The sequence below is a fragment of the Scyliorhinus canicula genome, chromosome 12, assembly GCF_902713615.1.
Source record: "Scyliorhinus canicula chromosome 12, sScyCan1.1, whole genome shotgun sequence".
NCBI lineage: Eukaryota > Metazoa > Chordata > Chondrichthyes > Carcharhiniformes > Scyliorhinidae > Scyliorhinus > Scyliorhinus canicula.
The window spans coordinates 156266907-156283966 of record NC_052157.1 but is presented as its reverse complement, the minus strand read 5'-3'; the positions used below and the strand labels follow the sequence as shown (position 1 = coordinate 156283966).

Here is a 17060-nt window from a genome sequence, read left to right as displayed (position 1 = left end):
ATTTTGAATTTCCAGAAAAGATTCCAGCAGGACTTTCAATTCTGTCACAGCACTGCACCAACAATCCATTAGGGATTTAAATACTTTTCATCATACATCTATAACCTTTCTTAACAGCCTTGTGGGAGTACTGGCACCACATGGACTGCAGCAGTTCAAGAAGGCAGCTCACCATCACCACCTTCTCAAGTGCAATGGTGTGTTGAAACAGGCCATCAGGAAGTGCACAGGAGCGACAGGCCAAATCATTGCGATTAAGTTGTCCTAGTCACAATTTATCATTGTCCTGACCAATATTCAACTGACACCTAAAACAGATTATCCAGTCATTATTACTTTATTGTTTGTGGAGGTTTGCTGCTTGCAAATTGGCTCTCAAAACGGTGACTAAATTTCAAAATGTGCTTTTTTAGCTGATGAGCACTTTGGGATTTACAACGGTCATGAAAGATGCCGTATACATGTTTAAAAATCTAAATGAACAACAACCTGCATTAACATAACACCTTTAACACAGTAAAACATCCAAAGTCCCCTCATAGGAAAGCTTTCAAACAAAATTTGACATTGAACCACTCAAGGAGATGTTAGATCCAGCAACTAAAATGGGTAAAATAGTTTACTGTAAGGAGCATCTAGAAAAAGGAAAGGAAGAAAGAGGTTTCGGAAGGGCACACCAGATGTTAGAGCCCAGGCAGCTGGCAAATTCAACAAAGATTCACGATATTGAGTCTGGAATGAGAACATTGATGAGAGATTGAACAAATGGGCCAACAAGGTCTGAAGTTTAGAAGAATGAGAGCTGATCTTATTGAAATGCGCAAGATTCTGAAAAGGTTCTATAGAGTAGACGCAGAGAGGCTGTTTACCCTGACTCGAGAGTGCAGAACCAAGGGACTTAGTCTCCGGATAAGGGGTCAGCCAATATGATCGCGAGGGGCAGAATTTGGGGAACCTTTGGAAGTCTCTACTCCAGAGGTCAGTTTATGCACAGTGGTTGAGTCATGTTCAAAAATGAAATCACAAAATTTTTGGTACTCTAAATTTTTTTTTTTTTTTTTTTAAACACCACAGGGAACTTCATTTTATAAATTTAGAGTATCCAATTCTTTTTTTCCCCCAATTAAGGGGCAATTTAGCATGGCCAATCCACCTAAGCTGCACGTCTTTTCGGGATGCAGGGAGTGAGACACACGCAGACAGGGAAAATGTACGAACTCCACACGGGCAGCGACCCGGGATCATGCTAACCACTGCACCAAACCCCATGGGGGTCTTTTATTTATTTTTTTTAAATATAAATTTAGAGTACCCAATTCATTTTTTCCAATTAAGGGGCAATTTAGCGTGGCCAATCCACTTACCCTGCACATCTTTGGGTTGTGGGGGGCAAAACCTGTAGTGATCTGTACATATATCTGCATAAACATCTGTCTGCAGTCCCTGGTGTAACAGCCACAGCATCACTAGAGGGCATCAGAAACGGTTATAAAGGGTTCTGCTCAAGGTAGGATCCGCCTCTTTCAGAAGCACAGAGCTAGGGAGCAGTAGCAGCAGACAGAGACAGCTCAGCATAGGCAGCTTACCTTAGCTTCACTGGTCATACCTCTTGACTGTAATATATCTAGTTAAGCTCTGGAAACAGAATGAACCTATTGAATAACTGTGTTAACTGGAAATCTACAATCTTTATTCAGACTTAAAGAATAACATATGGTACCAGGAGAACATATGGTACCAGGAGTGATTTCAGAAAGCTAGCTACACATCAGCAAGAGAAGAAAAACTTAAACCGGATATTCGACTGTGGAAGACTTCGCAGCAAATGGATCCTCGACGACTAACTGATTCGATAGAATTTGTTGGAACTCCATGGCGGCTGGAAACAACCGGTAATTTAAATTATAACTGGAAAATGTTTGAACAGATATTCCAAATATTTATCACAGCTAATGATTTAAGCACTGCCTCCGACGCAACGAAAATAGCCCTACTACTCTCAACAAGAGGGCATGGAGCGAGATAAATCTATAATTGCTTTAATTACTTGGAAGGTGAAGACAAATCCAAAGTAGAAATCATACTCAAAAAATTTGCTAAACACTAACAGTCAGGCTGGTGAGATGCTGGAAAGATTTAACTCTTGTCAGAGAAACAGAGGGCCCATCTCTGACAAATCTCAAGTTAATACCACAAGGCTGTGATTATGCTGATTTCAGAGACACTGTGATAATGCATCAATTAATTTCTGGACTATCTGATAAAAATTTGAGGGAAGACCTTTCACAAAATAAGCTTCTAACTCTAGAAATCAATATACAAAAATGCCTTGCTTATGAACAAAAACAAAATCAATACTGTCAGTCTTCACAAACACAGAATCAGTGTCTAGAAAAGACAATCGGAAAAAACGGCGCCAAAACTTACCACGAGGCAGAGTTGAATAAGAAGAAGATGGAAGTTCTGAGCGGCAGCCATCTCGAGGAAGGAGCTGCACATGCTCCACGAAAAGGAACAAAAATAAATTTAAAGCTGCAAAACCCAATTTCCTTGCCTCAAAAGACAGAACAATGCCCGAACTTACCCCAGCAGTTAAAAATAACTTTCACAACACCCTGGAACAAGCAGTTAGCACCACCCTAGAAGATGCTATGGTCCTTGGAGACTACGGCTCATACGAAGATTTTATCTTGGGAGATGGCTACCCAAGTACCAAATCCGGACCGCAACTCGAGGTGTTGTACCGTGAAGACCCCGACGATGAGTTCTTCGGAATGGGGAATCATCAGCCCAGCATGTATGACATCTCGACTCATGAGTGCAGGATTATGCTGCGGCCTGATGCCAAGAGTGGTCCACACACCACGAAGGGTCCCAGCTTCCACACAAGAGGAGGATTTGTTCATTGAACATGAAGAGAATGATCACAACTCTGAAACAAAAAGCGATGACTTGTCTATCGAACAATCCACACAATACTACTCAGACATGGCTGAGTTATTCGGGGATCCTGTTCATAGAATCAGCAACACGGTTGAACAGCTCTATATGACTCTTCTCATGGTAGATGAATCCAACACCATGATGCCATGGCAGATCGTCGATACATTGGATGACAGCAATACCCAAGACAAAGACGACTCCGCAGAGAGAGTGATGCAAGCCTCCGCAGACAGCTCAGTGACAGACTCAAAAATGGAAGCAAGCAAACACTCCATCGCGAACGCCATGCATGTACAAGACCATGAAGATCTATCAAGCTTATTTGAGCCACCAGAAGAAGACACGGAATGTCTACCCACTGTATGTGAGACATGTGACGAAGAAATCACAATTCCCATACAGGGTGTGCAGAATCATAGCGAGACTGACATATCTCAGCTCGTCTGCACAGAAGCACTCAATAATCAGAGGACGGCCACCCATGAGTCCAGAGACCATGTAAATTGAAATCCTGAAGATTTTGACTCCAGAAGAGGAGCACCAAGAGTCCAGAGAGACCACGTCAATAGAAATCGTGAAGATTTTGACTCCAGAAAAGGAGCACAAAGAGATCACACATGATTCAAATGAGCCTGAAATTACTCCAAAAGAGGAGCACCTACAAATCAATGATGATTCAAGTGAACCAGAAATGACTCTAGAAGAGGAGCACCAAGTAAGCAAAGAAGAGGAATCGAATCCACCACAAATGACTGATGTCACCAACGTCAATAGAAACATCAGATCATTCTCAATTCTCAAGAAGATACGCTCAATGTAGCAGAGATCACAAAGGACACTGACACCAATAACTGTGACAATGATTCAAATCATCCGCATGGCACACTCCGTGAGCGCAACAAGAACAACAAAAACCGCAAGAATCACATCAGAAATAAGGACAACAGCAACAACAAAAACGACATGCAGCGCAACAAGAACGGCAAAAGCAATAAGAAGCATCCCAGAAACAACAAGCACGACAAGAACAAGAATAACAGCGAAAACAACAAAAACAGAATCAACAAGCGTGACAAAAACAAGAAGAACAACAACAAGGACGCCAACGAAAACAACAAAGACAGAAATGACAACAATGAAACAACGACCTGTACAACATGGTACAACTCTGCACGTGAAGGACAATGCCACAGCACACTGCGAAACAATGACAAGACTACAAACATGCCATGGCATGATTAAGAATCTCAGAAATTCACATCTGCTCCAGAACGAACAAGCAAAACAGCTTTCACGAACGATGACATACAGAATCAATACCACAAACACAAGAAAAAGTTGAGGTCAGACAATGGTGCGACACAGAATTGCTACCCGTAATCAAATGACACAGGGGAAAAAGGCGTCCACATCATTAAACGACTCATCAGCAAAGCAGGCGAGTCACGTTCCGACATCAACCTAGCTCTGTTATCGTACCGAGCGACCCCATTGAGCTCAGGACTGTTGCCAGTGTAAATGCTCTTCGGCAGAGACATCCGGACAACCCTACAGGAAAAGCAATTCCGAGATCCCGGCAATGCACCGGTTCTCGACAACATGCGGGCACTATGCTCCAAACAAAAACTATATTACAATCAACATGTGAACCCACTCAAGCCACTGACAATAGGTGACACCATCAGAATCAGGGACCCAGAAGGCGGATGGTCTGAGTCAGCCATGGTGATCAGGCAGGGGGCACCTCGGTCCTACATTGTCAAATCGTCTGCGGGAGTAATTTTCGCCGTAACCGCCGGGATCCATTAGAGATTCAACCTACAACGCCAGTATTGCCCACACTGGACTTGACCGAGTCCATTTGTCCATAGGACACACAACGCCAGACAGTACTCTTGATGGCATCAAACTATCATCTCTACTACAACCGTTAAGATGCTCCAGCCGAAGACGCAAGGCACACAACCGGCTAGATTTGTGACGACACTTCAATAAACGCACAAAATGAATATGGACATTTCATACGATGGACTCACATCACAGTTAATTGTTTCTGTTTGACTTTTATCAATTTCAGTGTGCAGATTTGCATATTCACACCACTTGTTATGTACAGTTTTCTGGAGGCCAGTCTAGAAAACATGTCTAATAAAAGGGGGGGGGGGGGGGGGGGGGGGGGGGGGGGGGGGGGGGAAATGTAGTGATCTGTACATACACCAGGGACTATAGACAGATGTAACAGCCACACCATCACTAGAGTGCATCAGAGACAGGTCTAAAGGGGCCCAAGGTAGGATCCACCTCTTTCAGAAGCACAGAGCTAATGAGCAGCAGCAGACACAGCTCAGCATAGAAATAAAATTAAAATCACTTATTGTCACAAGTAGGCTTCAAATGAAGTTACTGTGAAAAGCCCCTCATCGCCACATTCCGGCGCCTGTTCAGGGAGGCCGGCACGGGAATTGAACCGTGCTGCTGGCCTACCTTGGTTGGTTTTAAAAGGCAGTGATTTAGCCCAGTGTGCTAAACCAGCCCCTTAAGCTCTGGAAACTGAACGAACCTACTGAATAAAGTACGTGTTAACTGGAAGCCTACAATCTTTATTCAGACTTAGAGAATAACATAAAACCCACGCAAACAGGGGGAGAATGTGCAAACTCCACACGGACAATGACCCAGGATCGAAGCTGGGACCTCGGCGCAGTGAGGCAGCAGGGCTAACCCACTGTGCCACCATGTTTGCCCTTATGGAGACCCAGGCTATCTGAGAGAGGCGAGCACCGCCGACCGTGCAGCACACCCTCAGTAGTGCACGGGGGCATCAGCCATGTTCAAACCTTGGGGGAAAAAAAGGAGGCAGGACTGGAAAGCTGAGCTGACAGACCAAAGAAATGGCGGCATTGCAGAAAAAAAAGAGGTGATAGGGAGCAGGGTGGACAAGCCGAATGAGGACAGGAGCAAAGGGACAGCAACTCGGGCTGGGAGGGGTTAGCAATTTACACCTCGCTCAACGGCCACTGTCAGCAAAATATTTACTTTCTAAGCCGTGAGGCGCACATACCTCCCTGACCTGGGCTCGGTGGCCTGTCCGCACTTTAACGGCTGCGAAATTTAAATTTCGGAAGTTGGCGCGAGCCGCCCAATGAGGGGAGAGGGAGGGGGGAGGGGGCGCGCGCTGGGCGGGCACGCTCCACGCCCAGCCCCAGCTGCCTCTCATCAAGAGGGAGGGAGTGGGGGAGGAGCCAGAGCCTTCACCCCCCCCCCCCCCCCGGCAGCCAATCCGCCTGCCCCTCCCCCTCAGCTCCAATGGGGCGCCGGCTGTCCAATCAGAGCGGTTTTCGCACGTCGCCCAATCGGGAAGGCCGATGGTCGACCCAATCAACAGGCGGTTCGCCGCCTGCTCCAACGGGAAGCTCCGTCTCAGGCGGCGGCCGTCCAATCGGAGCGGTTACCGCTCGTCGCCCAATCGGGAAGGCCGGATGGACCGGCCAATCAGAAGGTGGCCCGCCGCCCGCTCCAATGGGAACCTCCGTCTCAGGCGGCGGCCGCCCAATCGGAGGGCGCGTCTCATCACCATTGAAGGGGGGCCTCTATCGGTTTGCCTTCGGAATGTAAACTATTCAATATGGAGGCGGCGGTCAACAAGCTGGAAGCCATGGTAAGAGGGTTTTATTTTCAAAAAAAATTTAAAAAATTATTTGGCGGCGGGGGCCGGTTTCCATCGGAGGCGACCTATTGCATCGGCTAGAGTAAAACCTCGCGGTCGCGGGAAAAAAGTTTAAAAAATTCCGCGCGCGCGCGATCGGTGTTTTTTTTCGGTTAAAACTTTAATCTGACTGAAAGCCCCGTCCTGATTTGCATCCGGGTAACTGGGTGCAAAAATGGCGGGAGTGGGATTTTTCCCTCCCTCCGCCGTAGCTCACCCCCGGTTTCCCACTTCAATCCTCTCCCGAGCGTCGGGTTTTATTGGGGAATGGGATAAAGCCGGGATTTGTGTGGTGAATTGTGCGCGGCGGCGGCGGCGGCGGCGGGGGGGGGGGGGGAAGGGGAGGGGTGTGTGTTTGTATTGGGGGGAGGGGAGGGGGGGGAGTAACAAGGCGTTCCGGGCGTTTGTCGTTGCGCGCGCCGTTCTTCACCCCCCCCCCCCCCCCCGGGGGCCCGTGTGCGCGCGCGCGTGAGGAGCTGCCGCCGCCCAGCGGGTGAGCGGACGTCGCTGCGTGCGCGCCGTTAGCCCACGTGCGCGCACGCGCGGCCCCTCCCCGCGCCGCCAACCGCCCAGCCCGACAGCCGGCCGTTGACTCCAGCGCGCCGACGCCACCCGCCTGTTTTCAAAATGTCGACCGGATTGATGGTTCCGCCGGGTCGATTTTTCCTCCCTCCCCCTTTGGCGACGGAATTGGATTGAAGGAGAGAGAGAGAGACGAGCTCCAGTTGTGGTCCGACGGCGATTCCCCCCCCCCATGTATGCGCGCCCCCGTCTGCTTGAACCGTTTTGTTTGCAGCTTTTTGGCTGTGAGAAACTCTCTCTTTCCCCTCCGGTGGAATTGCACCGACGGTTTCACCGTTTTCTTCGCCCGGTTCAATGAGATGTGAAGCGTTGATTGCAACTTGGGAGTTCGAGTGAGACCGCCGGTTTGGTTCCGGACCAATGCAATATTGTCTCGACTTCATCGAACCCCTGCAGCGCAGGAGGAGGCCATTCAGCCCATCGAGTCTGCACCGGCCCTCTGAAAGGGCACCCTAACCAAGCTCCCACACTATACTCCATGATCACACTTAGCCTGCGTATCCCTGGACAATAAAGGGCAATTTATCATGTCCATTCTACCTAACCGGCACATCTTTGGACTGTGGGAGGAAGCCGGAGCACCCGGAGGAAACCCACGCATACACGGGGAGAACGTGCAGACTCCACACAGACAGTGACCCGAGGCCGGAATTGAATTGGGTTCCCGGTGCTGTGATGCAGCAGTGTTGGCCACCGACTTCAGCTTCGTAATTCACAAAAACACCTTTCAGGAGTGTGGGGACAGGGTGGGATATGTCTGACTTGAGAGGCTCCAGTTTCGACCCACTGTTGATATTGCCCAGGCTATGCAATATGTCCTATCCAGGCATGCACTCATGGTCATGTCCATTTATCAAACATTTTCACTTGTGCACTGCTGAGATCTGTGATTAACGTTGCTTCTCCATGTGAGACTGGTGGGCCTTAAATGCACAGTTCAACAGCTGTCTAGTAGGACAGAGCTAAAACTGGGACATTTAGGGAGTTAATTCAGCAATTGCGGATGAAGTTGAGGTCTGCTTTTTTTTAAACCTAGTGCTCCTGAAACCAAATTGTGCATGTGTGGGTGAGAAAAAAGATAAGTTTTATCCCAAACTCTTGACTACCATGAATACAATTCACTAAGAACCAGTGTCTGATAGTAGAAAGTGGGGGGGGGGGAGGGAGAGACATTTTGGAGGTAGTTTCCTTTGTTGAGGAAAGGTGGGTGGCATAGTGGTTAGCACTGCTGCCTCACTACCAGGGACCGTGCTTGATTCTGGCCTATGTCTGTCTGGCTTTCCTCCAAGTGCTCTGGTTTCCTCCCACGGTCCAAAGATGTGCAGAGTAGGTGGAGTTATTGGGTGGGGGGGGGGGCTCGGTAGAGTGCTCTTTCAGAGGATTGGTGCAGACTTGATGGGTCAAATGGACTCATTCTGTAGGAATTCTATGAAAGCTTGCACGTTTTGCAAAAATGAATAATACACCTTCAAGGTTAAAACTGGTTGTACATAATGCATGGTGCTTTTGCTGCTTGGCAATATCTAGCCAGAGTTTTATGCTTTTTGAAGGAGTACTACTTAATAATAATCGCTTATTGTCGCAAGTAGGCTTCAATTAAGATACTGTGAAAAGCCCCTAGTTCCCCACATTCCGGCACCTGTTCGGGGAGGGGACTTGTCAGAGTGGCTGTGAACGGACTTTGGCTCCTCCCTTTCTAGATAATCTCAACAGCTTGTGTTTACATAGTGCCTTTAATGTAAAATTCAAAGGTGCTTTATGGAAGTATAAATCAGGATTTGACAACCATGTAAAGTGGGTTTAGGGCAAATGGCCAATGGCTTGGTCAAGCAGGTACATTCTAGAGGCAAGACAAGTGGAGAGGTGTAACAAAAGAATTGTGGGGCTTGGGTAGATGAAGGCATTGCCACCAGTGGTCAAGAAATAAAAGGGCAGCACGGTGATGCAGTGGTTAGCACTGCTGCTTTGGCGCTGAGGACCCGGGTTCGATCCAAACCCTGGGTCATTGTCATGTGGAGATTGCACATGGGCAGCACGGTAGCATGGTGGTTAGCATAAATGCTTCACAGCTCCAGGGTCCCAGGTTCGATTCCCGGCTGGGTCACTGTCTGTGTGGAGTCTGCACGTCCTCCCCGTGTGTGCGTGGGTTTCCTCCGGGTGCTCCGGTTTCCTCCCACAGTCCAAAGATTTGCGGGTATAGGGTGGATACGTGGGTTTGAGTAGGGTGATCATTGCTCGGCACAACATCGAGGGCTGAAGGGCCTGTTCTGTGCTGTACTGTTCTATGTGTGTCTATGTTATTCTCCCGTATCTGTGTGGGTCTCGCCCCCATAACCCAAAAAAAGGATGTGCAGGGTAGGTGATTTGGTCACACTAAATTGTCCCTTAATTGGAAAATAAAAATAATTGGGTAGTCTAAATTTAATAATAAACAAAAGAAATAAAAATCAAGAATGGATGAGTGCAGTTATGGAACCTTTGGATGAGACACTAAACCAGATGTTAAACAACTGTGTTCCACTTGGGTAGCATTGTTTTGTAGAAGAGTGGGGGCTTTTCCATAATGTCCTACCCAATATTTATTGCTCAATCAACATTGACAAAACATATTACTGTATATTACCATATTCCTATTTGTGGGACCTTGCTACATACATAGCTGCTGCGTTTTCTTTTTTTACCACAGTACTTCAAAAATGTTACTTTGGCTGTAAAAATGCTTTTGAGGCATCTGGTTGGTTTGAACTATGTTACATAAATGCAAGCCATTCTTGAGGTGATTTACAGATGTGGGGTGCTGAGCTCATTTCAGGATTTGAACAAAAGGATGAGCATTTTAAAATTGAAGCATGGCTTAAATGAGAGTCGGTGTGAGCAATGGGGGTGAGTGGGACCCGAGTGCTGGACATCAAAGATTTAGATTACCTTGTGTTTGAGGAGGGTAGAATGTGGGAGGCCAGCTAGGCTTGTGCTGAAATAGTTCGGTCTCCAGGCGTTGAAGAAGATTTTGGCAGTTGGTGAGCTAAATGAGTTAGTCAGGAGATGTTATGCAGGTAGAAATAGGTGGTCCTTATGGTGACACTTGTGATTGAAAGTTCATCTTGATGTCTAATATGGTACAAAGGGTGCAAGCAGTCTGGTTCAGCCTCCCAAGTTCTTGGGTGAGGAATGAAGTTTGTGGCAGGGACCGAAAGTCTTTCCAATAGTTAATTGGTTAAAATTTCTACTCATGAAGTAGTGGATGACACTGAGGTAAGAATCCATCCCTGGAAAACCAGGGTAACAGTGCTGCCGATTGTATTATTTACAAAGCACCTGATATCCATTTCTTGCCTTAGTTTTGTAAGATGGGGCATTTACCTACAGACATTTGTTAAATTAATGTCAACGACAAGCTTTAGGGCCTCTCTCAGCTGAGCTGGTGCATTTTTGAAAATGTGCCTGCTCTCGGCAGAGCTGGTGCATTTTTGAAAGTGCGTTTCTAGTCTAAAATGTTGTTTCATTAACCTTTGGGAGCAGATATTTGCATTTCAGCAGGGAAAATCTTGATTCTGTTTGCGCACAACTGAATCAGAATTTCTTTTTTGGTTACAAGTATTTTAAGTTAGAATAAAAACTGCCCTCTTTATGAATTTAATAAATGAAAATTGTAGTGAGAAATGACTATTAGTTAATTGTTGCTTCAGCAATTTGTCGAGTATTTCTTGATTTTTGATGAAAATTTTATTTAAAATGCATACCCATTGCCATAGATCATCAGGTCTCCGATCCATTGTTTTTAAAATACCCTCCAACACTACAACTAATCATTTCCATTTGAAGCTGTTGGTTATTTAGATAGGAAAAGCCCACTGTTTGATTTGTATGTAGAAGAGCTGTAGGATCTGTGTGCACAGCATTCGTGAGCATGATAATTGATAATCTGAACCTCCACTGTAATTACATGAGATAAAAGGAAAAATTATAAACATGCAGATCTGTGAGAGACTAAGTTTCTCGTCCTTATAACAGCCTAAGATCCATTTCAAAGTAGGATAACCTTTTCCTCTTTTTATAGTGTTGAACCTATTTGAATTGATACAATCTTCATTTCCTTAATGCTAATGTTCTGAGAGACAAATGTACGGAAGTCCTAACATTGGAAAGCTTACTCTTTACAAATAAATGACCTTTTCGGTTGAAAGTCTGGGTGAAACATTTCGGGTTTGAGTGTAAACAGAACTTTGGCTAAAGGTCACTGAATTAGCCATTCTTTAGAATTCTGGAAATAGTGCCAAGATTTAACCAGTTAATGATGATGCTACTTTGATCAGAAATTGAGATGAGCAGATACATCAATGGTGTTGACTTTCTGATGAGACGTTAAGCTGAGGCCCTGGCAAATGCTTCCAGTGAGTGTGAGCTTTTGCTTTGCGTTCTGGCCTATACCCCTTGATCAATGGTTTTATAAAGGGCTTTTTAAGAAATCTATTGCTGAGTCATGATTAGTGACGCATTAATAGATTGCCTGTTTTGGGTCACTGGGTCTATGTTAATGATGAATTCTGTTGCCATTGTTAAGATATACATTGGACCATATGCTGTGTGAAAAGGGTGAATGTTTGTTCTACGTTATTTAATGTTCATTAAAGATTGATTTAATTAATTGATTGAATTCATTGCAAGTACAGCATCGACAAAAGATGCTGAAGATTTGTGATTATAGCTAAAGAACAATGTGGTGCATCAATATATTTGTCAAGTTGTAGTATTTATCTCCATTAATGATTTGGCTAGTCTATCCAAATAAGGAGCTGAGCGAGGCATAGGATCTTTCTGCTGTGTCTGATCCCTAGTTTGTGCTGAGTTACCTTGTCGCACCTGAGATAGTAGGGTGTGTGCTGCAGCAGACTCTAGACCATGAACAGGGGCCTTTTGGAAATGTGGGTGGGTGGAATGGTGCTCCTTCTAGTCATGGAGCCTGCTAATGGTTGCTGTCAAGCAAATAATAGGCATTGTGGATGAGCGGCATGCCTACAAAACTAAACCGTTAAAAAGATGATATCGTCAGAAGAGCATTTTATTAACTGCACGTGCTAAATTCATGTGTATTTTTTAGTGTGCCTAGTTTTTTTTTGTTGGTGTTCTTGTCTTGGTTTGTGTGTGTGCTCTTCAAAATTAAAAAGTTCTTTCAACGCAAGTGGGAAATGTGTACCAAGTACTGTGAAGTGGGCTGAAATTGTGGTTCTGTTCTGTGGTCCCTCACAGGCACTGGAATATTGTTCAAAAGGTTTTGCTTCCCCATCCCGGATGGCTGAAAGTTGTACCAAGTTAAAAGTCGATTTATTTTCCAGCTTTGATGTTTGTGATGTCTGCTGGAAATTCTCCCATCGTCGAACCTGATGCCCTTTGTCCGTTCGTCCAGTGCCCTTTTTATGTTGTACTACTAGTGATAACATAAAAAAAGCAGTGCAATATTAAAAGGGCATTGGCTGGCGACCAAGCCAATGTTGCAGATAGTGGAGCTACAGTTTGGTGCATCCCCTCCCATCCAAAAGGATTTGTTTGCAGAGGAACAGGTGATTCACCACTGGAAAGTGTGTTGGTGGGTAAGTTTGAGCTAATGAATATTGGTACCATTTTTACGGTGAGGTAGTTCAGGAAAAAGGGAAAATCTGGTGCTATAGTCAACATGAATCTACATATTTGAAATTTGGTGATGTCAAGAGTTTATTGAGAATGCAAATCCTTGCAAGAAATCAACCCATTGCTCCATTAGGGAGGTGAACTGAAATTCAATAAGACAGAAATTGTACCACAACAGTATCCTTTGTGCAAACTGGTTTCCCAATATATTGCATTGTAAAACTGAATTTACGGCCCAGTCTAGCAAACGTGAAACCCTGGATGTGGGTTAATGTGAGGTAATGCATTTTAGAAGGTCTAATCCAGGTAGGGAATACACAGTGAATGGTAGAACCCTCGAGTGGTAGAACCCTTAGGGGTAGCATGAAAATGAAAATCGCTTATTGTCACGAGTAGGCTTCAAATGAAGTTACTGTGAAAAGCCCCTAGTCGCCACATTCCGGCGCCTGTTCGGGGAGGCTGTTACGGGAATTGAACCGTGCTGCTGGCCTGCTTGGTCTGCTTTCAAAGCCAGCAATTTAGCTGTGTGCTAAACAGCCCCGCATGGTGGTTAGCATAAATGCTTTACAGCTCCAGGGTCCCAGGTTCGATTCCCGGCTGGGTCACTGTCTGTGTGGAGTCTGCACGTCCTCCCCGTGTCTGCGTGGGTTTCCTCCGGGTACTCCGGTTTCCTCCCACAGTCCAAAGATGTGCGGGTTAGGTGGGTTGGCCATGCTAAATTGCCCGTAGTGTCCTAAAAAAGTAAGGTTAAGGGGGTTACGGGTATAGGGTGGATACGTGGGTTTGGGTAGGGTGATCATTGCTCGGCACAACATTGAGGGCCGAAGGCATATGGCATGCTTGCCTTCATTGGCCAGGGCATTGAGTATAAGAATTGGCAAGTCATGTTGCAGTTGTATAGAACCTTAGTTCGGCCACATTTGGAGTATAGTGTTCAATTCTGGTCGTCACACTCCCAGAAGGATGTGGAGGCTTTAGAGAGGGTGCAGAAGAGATTTACCAGGATGTTGCCTGGTATGGAGGGCATTAGCTATGAGGAGCGGTTGAATAAACTTGGTTTGTTCTCACTGGAACGATGGAGGTTGAGGGGAGACCTGATAGAGGTCTACAAAATTATGAGGGGCATAGACAAAGTGGATAGTCAGAGGCTTTTCCCCAGGGTAGAGGGGTCAATTACTAGGGGGCATAGGTTTAAGGTGCGAGGGGCAAGGTTTAGAGGAGATGCACGAGGCAAGTTTTTCTGCAGGAATGAGCAGGGTTACTGGGAGAAGTTGTGCAAATGGTACTAGGAGCACCTTGTTCACCCAGAGCAAGGTGCAGGCGATGGGCCAAATGGAATTACTAATATTGGAAGCTTGTATGATTTGCAAAAAGTATGCTGTAAAATTTCATCCAGTTTAATGGAACACAAAGTCGGTAAGACGGACCAAACATCTTTCACTGCTTTTAAGTAGTGAAACTTCAACTGTTGAGAGTGTAGCATATTAAAGGAATTGGAATGACTCCTGTATTAGTACACCAAAGTGAGCTAGCGTGGAATAATGAGTGTTCAGCCATACATTTTGCTACCGGAACAAGGTGCAAGTAGGGAAATCTCCCAGGCTTTTGTGCGCATTTAGCTGCCAATGACAAAGGCCTGGAATTATACAACTGGACTTAATCTTGTTGACCAGCTGAGATGGGGAAATTTGTCATTTGAGACAGAAGGTAATGGCCATTACTTACTTCATGTTGATGGTAATCTAATTCATAAATGTAAATTTGTTTTAGTATGTACATGAACAGCTACAGTATATAATTAGTCTTTGATTAATGTGGCAGTAAAAAGCCTCCTTTTCTCGACTTGCATGTCTAATTAGATTCTTTCTCGAAATATGTAGGAAATGGCTTAGTGTTTTAAGATTGATTGCTTTACAGGTCAATTCATTGGGGTGGGGCGGTTGAAAGTTCTGTACTTTTTTTTCAGGCTTGCTGCTGACGGACGCTCTGACTTTATTGCACTACTGTGTTTCACAGCTAGCAGTGCAATAGTATTGTCAAAGCATCTGAAGGTAGTTCCGTTCACCAACAGGCAGAGGATGTGAAGTCATCAACTGGTCATGAGCAGCACCATAGATAATTTACCCGTCAAGATTTTGTGTTTTTAAGTAAATTATGCAGTCTGACACCAAACGTGGTCACTCATTTTGCTAAAATGTTATGGTAGGAATGTGGAACAGCAGCAGAGTGCTATTTTGGGATTTTTCTTTGTCTTTCAAATTCTGGGACGAGCACTTGGAGTTCTGCAGAGTTAAGTGCAAAAATGGTTGTGGAAATAGAGCAGCGTGAGCTCTCTATTAAGTATGCTGTGCAGTAACCCCCACAGGAGCAGGAGGAGAGTGGGGGGAAGCTCCTCTCCATCTGGATAGATGCATTGGCGTGAGGTGCCTCAACGGGCCGGTGAAGAGATCTAGAGTCCTCTCCCATCTCAAGAGTTGGAGGGTGTACGTAGCCTTCTACAGGAAACACATGAGAGAGGGACCGAAAGCGGGTAAAGAAGGGCTGGGTAGGGCAAAAAATGTTCATGTTTCGACACTCGGGCAAGGGGGGTGACCCGTAACAGGACAGTCTCATATATAGCGACGAGCGCAGTGATGGACCCAGGGGGGTGGTCCATAATGGTCAGCGGCACCCTGGAAGGGGCTCTGGTAGTTTTGGTAAACCACTATGCCCCGAACTGGGATGGCGCAGAGCTCATCAAGAAAATGATGGCCAAAATCCTGGACTTGGACACCCGCCGACTAATGCGGGAGCAAATTTGACTGTGTACAGGACCTGACGTTGGACAGATCCAACCACAGGACAGGTAATGTGTCAGGCATGGCATGAGAATGGAATGCCTTTATGGAGCCAGTGGGGGGATCGGTGGATTGATGGACGGGCATCTGGAGAGAGCATAGAGTCTAATTCTATGCGGATGACGTGTCAAACCCCCTAGCCAGTATGCGAAAGATAACTGGACTCCTTGGGGAGTTCTGCCCTTTCTCAGGTTGCAAACTCAACCTGGGGAAAAGCAAAATCTTACCGGTAAACCTCAGAGAGAGAGAGGAGTGGAGCTGGAGGAACTGCCATTCAAAGTAACCCAAACCAAGGTCAGGTACCTGGGGATCCAGGTGGTGCAAGCCTGGGGAAGAGGCTCTACAAATGGACCTCCTCCAGCCTGGTGGACAAGGTGAGGAGGGACTTGCACAAATGGGACTCACACTCTCTCTTTCATTAGCCACAAGGGTATAGTTGGTGACAATGAACGTGTTGCCAAGGTTCCTCTTCATATTCAGATCACTTCGCATCTTCATCCCCAAATCCTTCCCCTCATCAAACGGCAGGAGCCCCGGCTGAACCCGGAAAGAAACACTAAATACCGAACGCTAATGTGTAGATATAAATATTAAGTAGCATTGGAGCCCCATCACTGTTATGGTGACAGAGGGGCTCAAATTTGTTCCTATTGGTTATTATTACTATTGTTTCATTACATGCAAAACTCAGTTTTTGTTTTTTTTGTATCTATAACTCAAAACACCACTAAAAATACTTTTTTTTAAAAAATGCTATGCAAAAAGCGGATCTCTGATCAAGCCTGGTGGCTGCTGAGCGCCTTTTCTTCCTACCATAAGGAAACATGCACTTGTGATAAATGTGCAAAATAAATCTTAATCGTTATTATTGTCACAAGTAGGCTTACATTAACACTGCAATGAAGTTACTCTGAAAAGCCCCTAGTCGCCACATTCCGGCTCCTGTTCAGGTACACTGAGGGAGAATTCAGAATGTCTAGTTCACCTAACAGCACATCTTTAGGGGCTTGTGGGAGGAAATCGGAGAACCCGGAGGAAACCCACGCAGACATGGGCAGAACATAGGCAGAACATGCAGATTCCGCACAGACAGTGACCCAAGCTGGTAATTAAATCTGGGTCCCTGGCGCTGTGAATCACTGTGCTACTGTGCCACCCCATTGACCACATTGCGCTGCGATAGTACACTGGGAAGTAGTAGCAGGTTGGTAATTATTTTGTTCTTCAGGTTTTTATAAAATCATTTTCTAATGAGAGATGTGAGGGGGAGAATTAGAGTTTTATTTAAATTTTGTGCTCTTTTAAGTACAAAATGGCGCTTTGACTGTGGCTGAAATGTATAGGACCGTTTTGGGTGCCTTTCCAGT

The 17060-nt window shown here is 45.7% G+C and overlaps 2 protein-coding genes across 6 annotated transcripts in view; one reads left to right on the top strand and one right to left on the bottom strand.

Moving 5' to 3' along the window:
* The window catches only part of prr11 (proline rich 11), a 42628-nt gene extending 36485 nt beyond the window's left edge, over positions 1-6143 (bottom strand). For 2 of the 5 annotated variants that reach the window (XM_038814621.1, XM_038814625.1), the window contains exon 1: positions 6005-6142. The gene's annotated coding sequence lies outside the window, so the exon portion shown is untranslated. Of the gene's footprint in view, positions 1-1586; positions 1760-2427; positions 2501-6004 lie in introns of those variants that run through there. The other 3 variants (XM_038814622.1, XM_038814623.1, XM_038814624.1) reach the window with 3 other exon arrangements.
* A 256-nt stretch (positions 6144-6399) lies between these two features.
* ska2 (spindle and kinetochore associated complex subunit 2) overlaps positions 6400-17060 on the top strand; it is a 40249-nt gene continuing 29588 nt past the window's right edge. The window contains exon 1 of the mRNA XM_038814627.1: positions 6400-6601. Coding sequence (XP_038670555.1) covers positions 6569-6601 — 33 coding nt within the window. The 5' untranslated portion in view covers positions 6400-6568. The remainder of the gene's footprint in view (positions 6602-17060) is intronic.